The 16,621-nt window shown below is 41.1% G+C and overlaps 1 protein-coding gene across 1 annotated transcript in view; it reads right to left on the bottom strand.

Moving 5' to 3' along the window:
* The window catches only part of NCKAP5 (NCK associated protein 5), an 876,414-nt gene that overhangs the window by 32,863 nt on the left and 826,930 nt on the right, over positions 1-16,621 (bottom strand). The window contains exon 14 of the mRNA XM_007465897.1: positions 14,209-14,287. Within this exon, the coding sequence (XP_007465959.1) occupies positions 14,209-14,287 (79 nt within the window). The remainder of the gene's footprint in view (positions 1-14,208; positions 14,288-16,621) is intronic.

Genomic DNA, 16,621 nt, shown 5'->3' with positions numbered 1-16,621 from the left:
AGGGAAGAATTTTCACAGCGGGCCTGAGAGTGCTGACGCTTAGAAAGGTCCTCTTGCAAGGTGGGCCCTTTACTGGCAGCTGGGAACCTGAATTTTGAGAGGGTTCCCACCACCTTAACTGATAAGAGTTACTACGCCTGAATGGTTTGTGCAAACAAGTGTGGTTTATGCTGAACAATGGCCTCCCTTCTGGGGAACTGGGAATTTTGAAGGCGTGAGGCAAGATGGTGACTGTAAAAATCCTGGGCTCTGAGTCGCTCACGAGCTCAGGTAGTTAGCATTTCACATGTGTTGTCATCGCTTGTCATTGGGGGAGTTTAGCGTGTCCTATGTGACTTTCCTGGAAGAGGACCCTGGGCCCAGTTACCTCCCGATGCTGCCCCACGGGACATTTCCCTTTGCTGGTTTTGCTGTGTAACCTTTCACTGCAATAACTCACAGCTATGAGTACAGCTAGAAAACAGAAAGAAAGAAAGGAAGGAAGGCAGGAAGGGAGGGAGGAAGGAAAGAAAGAAAGCTAGCTGATATCCATACTATCTACACTTTATCCATATCCTTCATAATAACAACAAAGAAGGCCAAAATGGAGCTCTTGCTAACTCCTGGCATGGTGTCAAGCACTCGTATGCAAAAAACTCAAACCTCCCAACAATATTTCAAAGTAGGTCTTGTTATGATCTCCATTTGGCACACGAGGGAAGGAGAGAGAGAGAGGTTCAGGAACTTGCTCCAGGTCACAGCATCTGTTAGGTGGCAAAGGGGGAACGGGAAGTCGGCTTATGTGACTGCAAACCCCAGGCGGGGAGACTCTGTTGAGGGGATCAATGAAGCACTCTCAAAAATGCAAAACTCTAGGCAAATGCACGGTGGTGACATTACTGTTATGAATGAGGTCTAAGTCCTGCCCAGAAATCACTGGATAAGATTTGCAACTTTTCAAGTTTACTCAGGTCCTGGGATTGAAACCCCTGTCTTCCCACAGATACACAGGAGCTGGGAACTTGACATGGAAGTGTATTTGCAAGTTCAGATATACCCTCCTCCCTCAAAGAGTGTTAGAACTTCGGGCCAGAAAAAACATAAGAGAGCAACTGGAATAAGTCCTTCATCTGATAACTGAGGAAACAGAGATGCAGCAGTTTGCACTAAGCTGTAGAATGGACTCTGGACCCCAGCCCATTCGTTTCCTTAGTGCACAGCTTCCCCCTTATCTTATTTCTCTTTTTAAAAGTGGATTCAATCATAACCCAGCATACGAGAGGTACTTTCATTTTTAAAAGTATGAATCACACAGGAAGGAGACCTGTTTGAAAGGAGAATTATGCACACATACTTTTGACATCCTGGAAACATTCTGATGACTGGGTTCATGGCGAGGGGAAATGACATCTTTGGAAATGCAATCCACTCATTTGAAAGCAGGGCAGCCGTTGCCCACTCCAAATGTGTTCTCATACACACAGGATTCCTTCCGAGCAGGCTCTGAATGCAAAGCACACCGCTGAGTTTCAAATGAGCAGAAAGTCACCTTAAAGCATATTTCCCCTCCTGGGAGTTGACACAATTGAGTTACAGGCAGAGACTGTTTATCACACTGGCATGAAAGTCTCTCTTCAAATTCCTCTTGCTTTTATAATCAAACAATAACATCTCCAGAGTATAGGTTTTAGCTACATAAGAAACATATTGGAAATTGATTCAATGTTCCTGGCTTGGCTGTGACAATGTTTCATAACCTGGTAACCTCTCAGTATTCTTCCCCTTTCCTGAAAAGCTTTTTGCGGCACCAGGGTGGCAAAGCAAAGATAAAGCAAACATCATCCTTTAATCTGATCCTGCACAAAATGAGAGGAGCAGGCACTGTACCACTGATAAGAAGATTTGCTAAATGACTCTTCTGGAATTCTATCAATGGGCTGATGAAAGAAATTAAGACTGACATTGATAGGTCATTTTCTCAGGCACAACCATTTTCAAAAATGAAGGTGTTTCTTTCGAAGCAGTTAAGCCCCAGTTGCATGTCTGTGACTCATTAAAAAGTGCCCAGATCAGCCCCGTGTTGTTAACAGATTTACTGCAATGCTTTACTTTCTTTATATCCATTTTCTTTTTCTCTAGCATGTTTCTTGAATAAGGATTCATTCGAGTCAAGAGCATCCTGTTCCCAAGATCACTATTCCTCCTTCTATTCCCCCTCAGGTGCATGTTTCATTACACAACTCAATTTTTGTTACCACAATCTGCCATAGCCCTTACCCGATCTAGTGCTTGTTACACCTGTCTCAAGCTAAAGTGTTTCCTTGAATGTGCCAGACTTAATGGACACATCATGGGGAATCCCAGTGGACCGAGTGCGCAGATCACCTTAATTGAGACGGTTTTTCATTAAGTATATATGATTGAGTTCTTACAGTCAGGACAGCGCATTCCTTCCAGGCTTGATTACAGGCTTCTGAAAAGCTACAAACTCCTTTCCGGCAAATTTTTTTTTTTTTTTAAATCACTGCTGCTTCTCTGTTACTAATTTTTTATTACCTTCAGGATTAAGAAGAACTGCTGGTGGGCTTCCCTGGTGGCACAGTGGCTGAGAGTCCACCTGCCGATGCAGAGGACATGGGTTTGTGCCCCGGTCCGGGAAGATCCCACATGCCGCGGAGCGGCTGGTCCCGTGAACCATGGCTGCTGAGCCTGCGTGTCCGGAGCCTGTGCTCCGCAATGGGAGAGGCCACAACAGTGAGAGGCCCGCATACCGCAAAAAACAAAAACAAACAAACAAAAAAACTGCTGGTTTTAGCAGTACTTAAGGTACAGACAGTTCAACCTATCTGTAATGTCTGATCAACCTGGAACTATCTGTGGTAACGTGGACGACAAAGAGATTACAATTCAAGAGCTGCCCACAACCTCTGTTTCTAAGTTACTCCTCTGACGCCCGATGGGCTTCAGAATTGCTGATGTAACTTTATATCTCTGGTCAGGACACGTCCCTTTCCTTTTCTTTCTTCTCTTGGCTGACCTCGCTTCTGGAGATACTAATGAGCTAGTCAGAGGGCAGACAGGAAGAGGATGGGAGGTGGCGGGTAGATGGCATAGATCAGCCAGGCAAATGGAAGGCCCATTCAGCCCACGCACATGTTTTGTTTTGGATGGTACTTTAGTTTTTATCTTTTTAAAACAAATGTGAAATATACTATGAGCAGGAGTGCATACAACAAATAGTTACACTTAAATCATCATGATCATAAAAGGATACCCACAACCCACCTTAACAACTCAGTGGTTTTTTCTTTTTAGGCACAATCTTTAATATTTATTTTATTTTTTAAAAAGGTATTACATAAGATTGCAGAATTAAAGAGACACAAAACAGCATATATTGAAAATACTCTCTCATTCTTGCGTCCTTTACACTCAGGTCTGCTCTCCTGAGGCAACCAATAGTACTGGTCTCTTGTGTTTCAGTTCTCTTCATGCCAACAATTGTGTGTGTGTGTGCACTTGTGTGTGTGTGTGCGTGTATGATCATATTTACACTTGCATTTAAATTTTTACTATATACGTATGTGTGTTATAGTCCTTTCTCCCTTTTAAAAAAATCAAGCATACTATAGGTACTATTATGCTCCTGGCTTTTCTCATTTAATAATGTACCTCAGAAATTGTTCCTTATCAGTAAAGATCTTCCTGATTTCTTTTTTACAGCTGTATAATATTCCATTTTCGGAATTCATTTGACTAGTACCCTATTAATGGACATTTGGTTCACTTGTGATTTTTTCCTATTACTATAAACAATGCTTTGGGGCATGCATTATTTTTCATATGTGCAAGTATGTCTATAGGATAAATTATTTGATTGGAATTGCTATTTAATACCATTAAGTATGTATGACTTTTATTAGATATTGCCAAATTCTCATCCATAGAGATTGTACTAGTACCCTCTCACCTTAGTATGTAACAATGCCTCTTTCCTCACATCCTTGTCAACAAAGTTTGTCTTAAAACATTTTTTTTTTTTTTTTTTTTTGTGGTACGCCGGCCTCTCACTGCTGTGGCCTCTCCTGTTGTGGGGCACAGGCTCCAGACGCGCAGGCCCAGCGGCCACGGCTCACGGGCCCAGCCGCTCCGCGGCATGTGGGATCCTCCCGGACCGGGGCACGACCCCACGTCCCCTGCATCGGCAGGCGGACTCTCAACCACTGCGCCACCAGGCAAGCCCTGTCTTAAAACTTTTTAAGCTTTTCCAATGTGATAGATAAAAAACAGGATCTAAGTGTCATTTTTAATGTGGGTTTCTTTGATCACAAATGCATCTCTTTTATTATGAATGTGCCTTTCTGACCCTGTTTCTGTAGAAATGTCTTTTTCTCGAGCCCTCTTCTGCTTCTTCCTTCTACTCTTAAGGACCCTTGTGATGCGTTGGGTCCGCCCCAATTCTGAGGTCAACAACTCAGTGTTTTCAAGCCACTCTTGCACCCCTTCCACTAGATGCTTCTCTCACTACTTCCCCTCCATAAGGTAACCCATTGTTGGATTTCATGCTACTCATTCATTGGCTGTGATTTTTAAATTTGTTTTTGTAGTAAAAAAAAAAAAAAAAAAAAAAATGTACCACTGAATTACATTCATGTATAGGCACATGTGCAGAGGTGTACTGGTTTATGATGTAAAAAGTTACTACTGTGGATACTAGTCAAAAAAGTTTGAAAGGCCTGGCTCTAGAAAAACCCTTGGCAACTATATCAGGGAATATATACCACCATGGTGACCCTAGCAACATTGTCATAATTGCAAAAAATGGAAAACAACCCAAATATTTATCAACAGTAGAAAGAGTAAATAAAATTCGAACTTTTTCTGCTCTGGAAGACCGTACAGCAGTGAAAATTAATGAACTACAACTGCAGGGACCATCGTTGATTCAGCGCGAAAACAACGTTGACTGAAATAAAGCCAGTTGTAGTAGAATATTTACAGTATGATGCTATTTGTATAATAAGCAAAACTAAACAATAGTGTGGTAAGACTATATAAATAAAAGTGAGTACTACGTGCAGACTATAAAACTATACATATGTGCACACACACATCTATACACACACACATATACATACATACATATATACCATGAATTCTTTACCCGTCATCTATCAACAGACCAATATCTTGGCTATTGTGAATAATGGTGCAGCTAACTGAGACAGTGATTTTATTTCCAAATAGAACTATCATGCAGTCTAGCAATCCCACTTCTGGATACATATCCGAAGGGAAAAAACTCACTATCCTTAAGTGTATATTTCCTTTTATTTACCCTGCTTGGAACTAATTTGGCTTCCTGAATCTGGGGGTTGGTAACTTTCTTCAATTCTACAAAATTCTCAGCCACTGACACTTTTAAAACTGTGTCTTTCCTGTTCATTCTATTCTCTGCTTCAGCAGCTACAATTAGATGCATGTGGATTTCATCACCTTTTACTTAATTTAACCTCTCTTTCATGTTATCCATGTTCTTGGCCCTCTATGACACATTTTTGTGTACTTTTTCAATTCTATCTTCTAGTTCAGTAATTCTCTCTTCAGTGATGATAAATACTATTCTGACAACATTTAATTTTTCTGAAGTTCTGTTGTGTCCTTTTTTGAAATTTGACTGCTCATCTGTTTGTTCCTTTGTTAACTTTCATTTCCATTTTTGTTTAAATGCATTAAATATCTTTGGTTTATATCCTCTATTGGATAATTTCCAATTCTGCAGTCTTTGCAGGCCTCATTCTATAGCTTTGTTTTTTTTTTTTTTTTGATACTGACTAATGAAGTCATTTTTTTCTCCTCATGTCTTTAGTGGTGTTTTATTCTGAGTTAATTTTCCTTAGAACTTTATCTGTATGCAAATTTTAGAGTGGGTGCAAGAGAGGATTTGAGTTGGGTTCTGCCAGATTCCTGAGAGTACTACCACCCTGAATCTGTGTTTTTTTCTTTTTAAATTTTTCATTATGATAAATTTCCAATATTCTCAAACAGTGTAATGTATCCTCATATACCCATTGCCCAGCTTTAAAATATTAATATTCTGCCATTCTTGCTTCATCTATTCCCTCTCCCAGTTCTTCTCTGGAATATTTAAACTCACACCTCGGACCATTTAAAATTGTCAAGCTTGGACTTCCCTGGTGGTGCAGTGATTAAGAATCCACCTGCCAATGCAGCGGTTCAAGCCCTGGTCTGGAAAGATCCCACATGATGTGGAGCAACTAAGTCCATGCGCCACAACTACTGAGCCTGCGTTCTAGAGCCTGTGAGCCACAACTACTGAGCCTGTGAGCCACAACTACTGAGCCTGCGAGCCACAACTACTGAGCCCATGTGCCACAACTACTGAAGCCGGCGCGCCTAGAGCCCGTGCTCTGCAACGAGAAGCCACCACAATGAGAAGCCTGCGCACCGCAATGAAGAGTAGCCCCCGCTCGCCGCAACTAGAGAAAGCCCACGCGCAGCAACCAACACCCAATGCAGCCCAAAATTTAAAAATATAAATAAATAAAAATTTAAAAAACGTTTGTCAAGCTGGGGGACTCAGGGGACACAAAGAGAGACTGAATTAATTCCCTGACCCACATGAGTGTGAGCTAATGACTCAGAATCTTCAGAGGAGACATGTTTTTCCTTCTCTTTTTTTTTTTTTCCAGCTAGAGTTGAGACAGAGTTGAGGCTGAGTCAGGAGCTTATTCCCACTGTCTTCCTCCGTGGGGTACGTTTGTCACCACTGCTCTTGGGAATTCAGCTTTATGCTGGATGAGGAAGGGGTGTTTTTGATGTAACATTTCACCCTGCTCAGGCCCTAGGCTTTCATTAGGCCAACAGCTTAGCTCTTTAACACCAGGCTCCAGGTAGAGTCCAACTTGGACCAACTTGTTCCAGTATGTCCAGGTTCTGAGGGGTTTCCTGGGATGAGGGACTTTCAGTGCTAAAACCAAGAAAGTCAAAGTCAAACTAGAACAGTTGGTCACCCTAGTTCGAGGTCACCAGAGACTAGTACGTACCCCTGGGGCAAGGGGTACTCTCTCCCCTCTGCATTCAAACTTTCTTGCTGTCCCCAGCCTTTGATCAATTTTTTGCCTGAAGCTCAACCATGCGTTTAAGAAAATACGTATATTTTAATATTATATTCTATGCTCTTAGGTGTGGCATCTTAGGTGTGAAAGGATTTTGAAATCCTAATTCGAAATATTGCCAGATAAAAGGAAGTCTCTGAAGATTTACTTTTTTGAAAACTAGGCCCAGATTTTCAAAAGTGTCATATGTTACATAAAAATCTAGGCTTTTGGCTTCTGGTGAGAAATGGAAATATGTGGCTACTTAGGGCCAGCCTTCTTCTACGGTGACAACTGGAACTGGCAAGCAGCTGCTCCCCTAGAATGGGCTGTGTTCTCTCCACGTCTCAAGACTCCCATCATTCGTACAGTGTGTGCCTGTGAATGTCAAGTCCAGCCCATCTCACTCATTGACCCAGGGGCTTGGTTGAGTTTGCAACCCCTGATCAAGCAATCTACTAAAGGGATTCTTGGTCTCTGATGCCTGCAAGGTGACCAAATAAAGTACCTAGTCATCATTTAGCATTCTTGGGGGTTTATTTAACTTGACCTCACAGCTGTGGACTAAGCACTGGATGATGGCTCCACTCCATACCAGTCATAGTGCTGAGCAACATACATAACCTTTCAGGACGTACATTTCCTCATCTGCAAAAGGGTGACCACAGTCCTTAGTTTGCAGGGCTGACGTGAGGATAAAACAAGGCAACATACATACCAGCACTTTGGCCAGTGCCTAGCATATAGAAAGCTCTTGATAAAGAGTGAGTATTGGTATAATATATGACATCGTCTTCTTTCAGAACTTTCTGTCACGTTGGCAGTTTTCTGGTTCAGAGGCTGAGGCGCTCTGTTGTTTGACTTTGTTTTGACCTCCACCTCTTCCTTCCTTTGCCATAAGTCACACACACAGTCTTATATTTACCTTAAGTGGATTAACTGTCTTTTAAGAAATTGAGGGAACTGTACAAAATGAGGTCTCTCTACAGCTATTTCAGATTCCCCAACCATGTATTTTAGAGCAATAGGCCTTGGGAAAATGTGGGGGAAAAAAAGACGAAGCTTATTTAACATAGCCACTTACCACCTGTTCAGTGGGCCCTTTCCCCTACTAGCACGTGGATTAATTAGTGTCACCCCCTAGGGCTTCATGTCTGCCTCTTCCCTCACAGCTGAGATCTCTGTCTGAAGAGCACCGCCCTTATAGGGTCTTGCTGGTGCTAATGTGAGAGACACACTGAGATTGTCTGTCAGTGACACTCAGTGGGTACCCTTCCCAAACACCGGCTGTAATTATAACAAGAGACATGAGCACTTGTACCCAAAGGAGTTACCCACGGGTAGGACATTTAGGTATACCCTGATAGATTTCCAGGAGAGTTCTTTTGGGGCAGGGAGCCCTTTGGCAACCCTGAAATAATCCATCCTTTTACACGAATGCGTGACTCTACTCATCACGGCACACCACTTGTGAGGAACCAGTATGGTGACTAGTGCATCTGGTTGGTCCAAGGCTAAAGGAGAGAAAATGAAAATATGTTTTTATTTTAAAAGTCTAAGCATGAGCATCATAGTGACTGGATGGCCACTTCTTATCGTGTTGGTCTTTTAAAACAATTTTCCACTGTCTATGTATTGTCTGTAGGATTAAGTTCAAACACCTAAGCTTGGCTTTCAGGGTCTCCACAATCCGGTCCCATCCCACAAAACCCCTCTGTCTGTACCTCGTCCTCAAAGCTTACCCTCTGCTCTAGCCAGGCTGGTCCTCTGCTGACCCCCTTCCCTACAGTGTGCCATATATATTCCTATCTCCAGGTCTCTGATTACGCTGCTTACCATGATTTGAAGGAAATCTCTGTCACCTTTGCTGATGAAATCCTACCCCTTAGGAAAGTGGTTCCCAAACTCTGCTGCACATTGGAATCACCTGGGGATCTTTACAGAATACTAATACCTGGCTCCACTCCCTAGACCTTGTGATTTAATTGTTATGGGGTGTGACCTGGGCATCAGCATTTTTAGAGCCTTCCCAGAGGATTCTGATGTGTTGCAGAGTTTGGGAGCCACTGGTATAAATGGCAAACACTCTTAAACTTCAGTATCTCTGTCTCACTCTTGCCTTTTCCTGTTCATGAACATCAACACTTCTGGATTCACCAAAGTGGATTCATCCACACTCTGCCCTGTGTACTCATATGTATGGAGAGCATGCCTCTAACTTATCTGTGATTACACTGCATCAGAATTATTTGTTTGCTTCTCTGTTTCCCTACTGAACTGGAGTTCATAGAATATGCGTACTGTGTCTTATTCATCTCTGTATCTTTGGCTTCTCACACAGGGCATGGCTGGGAGAAGATGCTCAACATGGGCTTGTTGAACTAAAGAGAACTCAGCTCCTTAGTGCAATCTATAGAGCAAATATTTTACAGGAGTAAAAAAGCTCCTGAGGGAGTCACAGACTATGATTCACTATGCTCACAAATCTGGAAATCTCCACCAAAGCCTTATCTCATGCCTGCCTCTGGTATTTAGAAGGAAGCACTCATAAGGAACAAGCTGACAGATGACGAAAACAGAGAACCAGCCACAAGGGAGTGAGACACAAGAAGGATGACATGTAATGTTCCAAGCACAGGGCTTTGTACATAGGAGATACTCAATGGATGGAAACTAATATTACTAGTTCCAGTCCTTGGTCAGAAAGAACCACATGGTCCTGTTTCCACAGGTCTACCTTCATGACAGGTGGGATTTATATTTCGGGCTGCCAGATGCAAACCCCCCCCTTTGAAGTTCGGCGCTTGTAGTTATAGATGGGTGAACTCAGTGCAGCCACAATAGAAACCTCCTTGCCCAAGCTATTACCCTATAGTACCTCTCAGGTGTCATTTGTATATTTGGAAATGCAGAAGTATTGTCACCCTGGGAAGTATTCATGCGGATCCAAATTCTGGAAAACCACTCTATCTGATTCCTCATCCACAGGTATTATTATCTAAGTGGTTTCCAGTTCCGAGCCAGTCTGTTACAAGTCACCAGAACATTCTCTATTGAATATCAAAGTTGTTACTGAGAACATTTGTACTTCCCATTCCCATTTGTTTTGATGATCAGTAGCTCACTCTTGCCACAATTAAGCCACATATGTCAGCACGCTATTCAAACTGTGACCTTTCACTCAAATGGCCTTCCACTCAAAAAGCTGTGAAAGTCTGATTAGCTTTCTGAGATATGTGAAATTTTATTTTTACTATGAATGTCATTCACTGTGCTTTGGGCACACAAACTTGCATTCGGTAACAACTCTTTAGATCTGGGAAAATACCATGCATCCTTCCCTTCACGAGAGTCTACCAAGCAGCCTTGTTTTCTTGGTTATCATTTAATTCAGCTTGATTTCTTCCTCAAACTCCTTAGAAGACATTTCTTCCTCTTTAAAGGAATTTCCAAATCCCGTCTCCTCTTAGGAGATTATTTTTGATGCTATCACTGGCCGATGTTTTTAATATGAGACAATGTCATTTGAATTCCTACTGACCATTTAATCCTATTAGATAATTAGTGTAATACACTGGGTGAATCTATTACAGTTAAATAGCAAGAAAGAACAATTGGTGTTGGTGATCATTTGTGTAGGCTAGCCTAGTCATTTGCTTGTTGCTTATTAACATGAAAGTCTGACATTTGTTAGGGCAATTTGAAAGAAAAGAATCTAGTTGCATTATTTAACTTATTTCATGAATCTTGAATTTCAATATAGAGCAGGTTTAGTTAACAGCGTCCTGTCTTGTAATCAACTCATACCATTTTGATTAAGCCGACACGATTATCCTTAACCACAGAAATGCAAACATTCAAATTCACAGATTTTCTGATTGTTGTTCTTTGTCAAAGATACTAGCTGCTGTTTGGTTAGAAGGCCATATTTAGATTTGCTCAGTTGCTGTGACTGGAAATATCCTATGGTTATAAATATTGGCAGGATATGTGATAACACTTAGTCTAGACAAAATGAAGAACGTTGGGATTCGCAAGGTGCTAAAAAAATATTTTTTCAGTTATTTTTGTGCAATAAAGATAAATAGCCACTCGATTTGTTGAGTCTCGCTCAGCCTTGAAATGGATGAACTTTTTTTTTTTTTTTTTTAAGTAAACGTAATTTTTTAAAGAAAATGACTAGTTCAAATAAAAGGCAGATTGTTAGGTTCGATAAAAGAGCAAGACCCAACTATATGCTGCCTAAAAGGAAGCCACTTTAAATATAAGCATACAAATAAAAGTAAAAGGATAGAAAATGACACACCATGCTAACAGTAATCAAAGAAAGCTGGAGTGGCTATGTAAAAACAAAACAAAACAAAACAGAAAAGCAAAAATCAAAGAATACTTAGTGTGGTGAAATCAACAAACCTTTATTGAATATGCAAGTATTTTAAAAGAAAAAGTATTTTCTATAAATTCTGTTTATGGTCATTTTGCCAGAAAAAAAAAAGGCTATCATAAATATTGACTTCTAAATGCTTAATTCACTAGAACACATTAAGCAAGCAACTAGTAAGGCTGCTAGATTGTGGAAATTCTCTCCCTATCACTAAATTATCATATTTGTGGGGTCTCCCTAAGCCTTAAAATGGTGAAATTTTTTTTTTTTTTTTTTGCGGTACACAGGCCTCTCACCGCCGCGGCCTCTCCCACTGCGGAGCACAGGCTCCGGACGCGCAGGCTCAGCGGCCATGGCTCACGGGCCCAGCCGCTCCGCAGCATGTGGGATCTTCCCGGAGCGGGGCACGAACCTGTGTCCCCTGCATCGGCAGGCGGACCCTCAACCACTGCGCCACCAGGGAAGCCCTGGATGAACTTTTTAAAAGGCCTGTGGTAATACTGATTCGCTAACTCAGGGAACACTTTCAACCCTCTTCTCTCTGCTACCTCATGCAGTAGATGCTGGGAAGCAACATACTGACTTTCCCAGCATCCCTTGCACCTAAGATTGGCTTCATGATCTGGTTCTCACTGATGACATGTAACATGAAGTCTACGGTGCGGGGCGGTGATTCTGAAGGAATTTTTACTTTTCCTTGTACTTTGTGTCCCAAATGTAGCTGGGATGCCTAGAGTGGTGGGAATTAATTTGCAACCAGAAGTGACAAGCATGAGGACCAAAAAACAGGGTTTCAGACAGAATTGTTGAGCTGCTGCTTCTCTTTTACGTTTCCCTTCCTCCAGACTTTTAATTATATAAGATGACTCAATGACTTTATTCCTTAAGTCATGGCTAGTCAGTTTTGTTGTTGTTACTTGCTGCCAGGAGCAGCTTGTTTGGATAGTTCTCCACCAGTTTGAGGAGATGAGTCTACAATTATGTGAAACAGAAACAGAGTCCAAATTTACTTCCTTAAGAGTAATCTAAACCAGTACTTTCCAGCAGAACTTTGTGTGATGATGGAAAAAGAGGCCATACAGAATATGTGGCCACTGAGTACTTAAAATGTGGCTAGTGCAATTGAGGAACTGAATTTTTAATTTTCTGTAGTTTTCATGCATTTAAATTGAACCTGAAATAACTACGTGTGACTAATGGCTATCATGTCAAACAGTACAGATCTAAAGAATTGCTAGCCTATAAAAAAAATAAGCAGATTACTATAGCTCTCTCTCGAAAATTCAGCCTCTAACTTTATATATGTTATTGTACAGGCCCAAGAATACCTCATTATGGAAAAATGATGACTCAGTGGGGCTTTTCATAGCCATGTTTGAAGGGTGCTGAACAATATTTAACTTGCGCATTAGCTAACTACACAGAACTGACACTAATTTAAGCATTTTACAGACAACTGTACAACTGACATTTTACTGTCAGTTACCACTGACAACTAACTGTACTAAAGGATGTCTTTCTGGAATAATACTCTCATTCAGACTCCACTCATCCAGCTATTTGTTAAGACTTTTGTATTCCCAATTACAACAGAAAAGAATAATAATGGTGTGCCAGTCTCATTAAGCTGTGAGGGTATGATAACTCTCTGAGATAAACTGTAAATTATAGTTGGGAGAAGGCAGCTGGGTAAGCTGGAAAACCAGCCGCAAAACATACCAACATGGCTCTAGGAGTGGTGAGATACTGAGAGTTGGCAGCTAAAGGTACTCCAGGGAAAGGGCAGGAGCCGTGCATACTGATTATACCGGCAACCAGAAAGCTGAAGGGCTGTCATGTCCTAGAGGATGGTATTCAGTACTGTCTACTACACCCAAATGTGATTTGAAAAAATGATTCTCTCATGCCTTGATGTTTTGTGTAAAACTAAATAATCAGCATGCTTACATTTCACAGCTATTTTTTAGAGCCCAAAGAACAACTGATTTTGCAAATGTCCACGGTGGCCCAGAGCTGTTAAAGTTATCACGTCTTCTATCTCCTGACAAGGACCACCGTCGCAGACAGCTACTCTATTACCAGCTACTTCCTGGCTGCTGGAAACGGGTAAGCAAAATCCCTTTGTGTTAGAAACCTGAGTTCCTTCAACGTGGGCTCATGTAAAATTTTAGGACAGAGCTGACAAAGCAAAGGTATCTCTGAGAAAGGACTACCTATAATCAGGGTTCTAACAGAAACGATGAAGAAAATGAGGAGGTGATTTTGGCAAGCCATATATACTTAATCTATTTAGTTCTATGTGTAAAACATATCCAATTTAAAAAATATTCAATATAAGAAAGCTACCACTCCACACTTCTAACCAATAGTAGTGCTTCCTGAGACAGTTATAGAAACTGGATCAATTCAACGTTGATTTTTTCCACAGAGAGAAATTATTTACACTCAGTATCATTTTCACTTCATATTGACAAGGACTCACTTATCAGTTGGCATTGCGTTCCTTTGCAAATACCTATGTTTTCTTCATAGGTCCTGCTTTGACCCACTTATTTTATGGTGGCTTCCAATGCCTAAGAAGATAAAGGTTATCATGCATGAGAAGTTAAGACCCAGTCCTGGTAGAGGTGGGCATAAGACATGACCTTTAGGAACACACCGTGTCTGAAATAAGGACGCATGTAGAAAACATCTCAGTTAAAGGCATATTGAGACATGAATTTTTACCTATGGTATGGCTCTGAAATGCAGAATCTGCAACTGTATCTTCTTCATCCTCTTGCAACTGTTCATTTGCCTCTTTTATCTGCAGTAACAAGGAAACACTGTGAGTTCCTATGTGTTATATTAAATCGATTGTGTAATCCTCAGAATATTGGTACATTCTATAACAAACATGTGGGTGTGCATGTGTGAGTGTGTGTATATATATACACATATTTTCTTCACTCATTTCCCCCTACTCTATCACTTGGCTTTATTACAAGTTTTAATTATAAGAGCATATTTTCAGAAATATAACCCCAGCTCTGAAAGCAAGTTATAGGGTACCTGATTCTACATAAGATTTTCGAGATAACAGCTATAGTTCTTTTTAATACTTAACCAAGTCAGTAACACAGAGCTGCTGGGAAAAATTAAAGTCTAAGGAAACATAATTCTTCCAAGGACAGTGACTCCACCACAAGTTATTTTAATGAGAATAAAGAAATACACTTAGATCTGTTGACCTTTTCCTAGAGTATAACTCTCTAAGAAAATGTTATTTTGCTGTTGTTCTTTCCAGAATGAAATTTGAGGTGACTATGATGTGTGCTCAGTGAACTAGAAGGGTGATATATTTACCTAGATTTTTTTCAGGTCAAAAACATCCGCCTTACATTTCAGCTGGGATATCCAGAGGCTGAATGCTGGAGTACCAAATGGAACTCCAGCAAGAATCTAATAAAGTCACAGTATTTTACAAATGAGAATTCTGAGATCCAGCAAGTTTCCTTAAACATATGTAAATGCCAACACTAAACCCAGGCTCCCTACTTCCCAATCTAGTAGCAGCAGTAATACAATATCATGAACAATATCGATAATAATAAAAACAGCCAACATTTAACTACTATGCAGCAGGAGCTGTTTTAAGCCCCTCACACCTATGCTCTCCTAACCTTGCAATGCTAGGAGGTAAGTGCTATTGTTAGCTCCGTTTTGGACATAAGGGGCCTTGAAGAAACAGACAAGATAAGCAATTGTCCAAGCGGTGGAACTAGGATTCAAACACAGCAAATCTGGTTTCAGAGTTGTGTTCATTTGGTGGAACTTTGTTATTCTCAAATTTCCATGGGACTATGCCGGTGTAGACTTGGCCACAAGGTCAAGACAGCTTATGGTCCTTGGCAGAATGACCTTAAATAGCTCTTTGAAAATACATCCCAGCCGGTCACCTGGACAGCCAACGATAATAATGAACTGTGCAATGAACGCAGTGGGGGGACATTAGAGGTTGTCAGTGGATTTGCTCGGGGGCTCGAGTGGAATGCCAAGAAACCATTATTTTATACTTACAATATAGAAAGTCATACGCTGGTAAACTGACCTTGAGCTAGACTTAGCTTTCTACTTTTTAACCTCTTATTTTTCATAACTAATGGAATCAGACCAATTATTTACATTTCATGACCATGGTTCCAATGTCAGAATGTAATTGGTGCTTAATCCGTACATACTGAGAACCAGGAGATGGGACACTCAGGAGTATGTCAATGACTGTCTGAACCCTGAAAGGAGAGGGTGTTAAGGGCTGAATATCCAGAGGCCACGCTTCATCACTTTCCTTCCCCATCAGCCGTCTGCTGCCAGCACTGCCTTGTTTGTTAGTACCTCCAGCAACATCAACCAGCCCTATTTCTCGTATTTATGGATGGCAGAGAGGAAAAGCTCTGTGCGCATCATCAAGACTAACGAGTTACTTATTCGCCTTCCAAAGTTCACCTAGCTCACTGACCTCTTTGTGACAAAGCTACCAAGAAACCCAAAAGGAAGGAGACCCAAACACCTTAATTGCCATTAAGAATCCAACAGGAACTTTCTATCCTCGTTTACAGAAGCATCAAGAAAATCTACGTTTTCAGGCCGTTCCAACACCTAAGACAGGATGCTCCATATTTTCCCACACCTGTTAGGTAAAATAGTATTTCCTTTGGGTTTTTCTAAATCAACCAATTTTAAACTTGAAGGGGTGCCATGCTAACCTGCTAGAAAGTGGGTGAATCATCATCTCCATCAGCCTAGGAAATTCTGAACAGAAGAATCCAATGATTACAATAAGGTTCTCATCTTGGAGATAAAGGAGAAGAGGCTTAGAGAGGGTTAGTGATCTGTTCAAGGTTATAAAAGGATGTCAGTTTTAGAGTGGGCACTCCTGACCCCTATTCATTGCTGTAATTTAAGTTTTCAGTGTGCCATCCTGTCACAGTCATCCCTTCCAGACCTCCCCCAGAACTACTGTTATCTTTCTTGGTGTCTGGCAATTAGGTAGGCAGTATTCCAAATACACATAAACTGTATTTTTATTTAAGAGTAGCAAAAAAGTTTTCTGTTTGTGGGTGTTAATGCCCTGCTTCTCTTTCCTACTTGTTCTGACGCC

This window comes from Lipotes vexillifer, unplaced genomic scaffold (assembly GCF_000442215.2).
Source record: "Lipotes vexillifer unplaced genomic scaffold, Lipotes_vexillifer_v1.1 scaffold535, whole genome shotgun sequence".
Taxonomy (NCBI): domain Eukaryota; kingdom Metazoa; phylum Chordata; class Mammalia; order Artiodactyla; family Lipotidae; genus Lipotes; species Lipotes vexillifer.
Note: the sequence above shows the minus strand (reverse complement) of the source record. Positions and strands in the feature narration are given on the sequence as shown.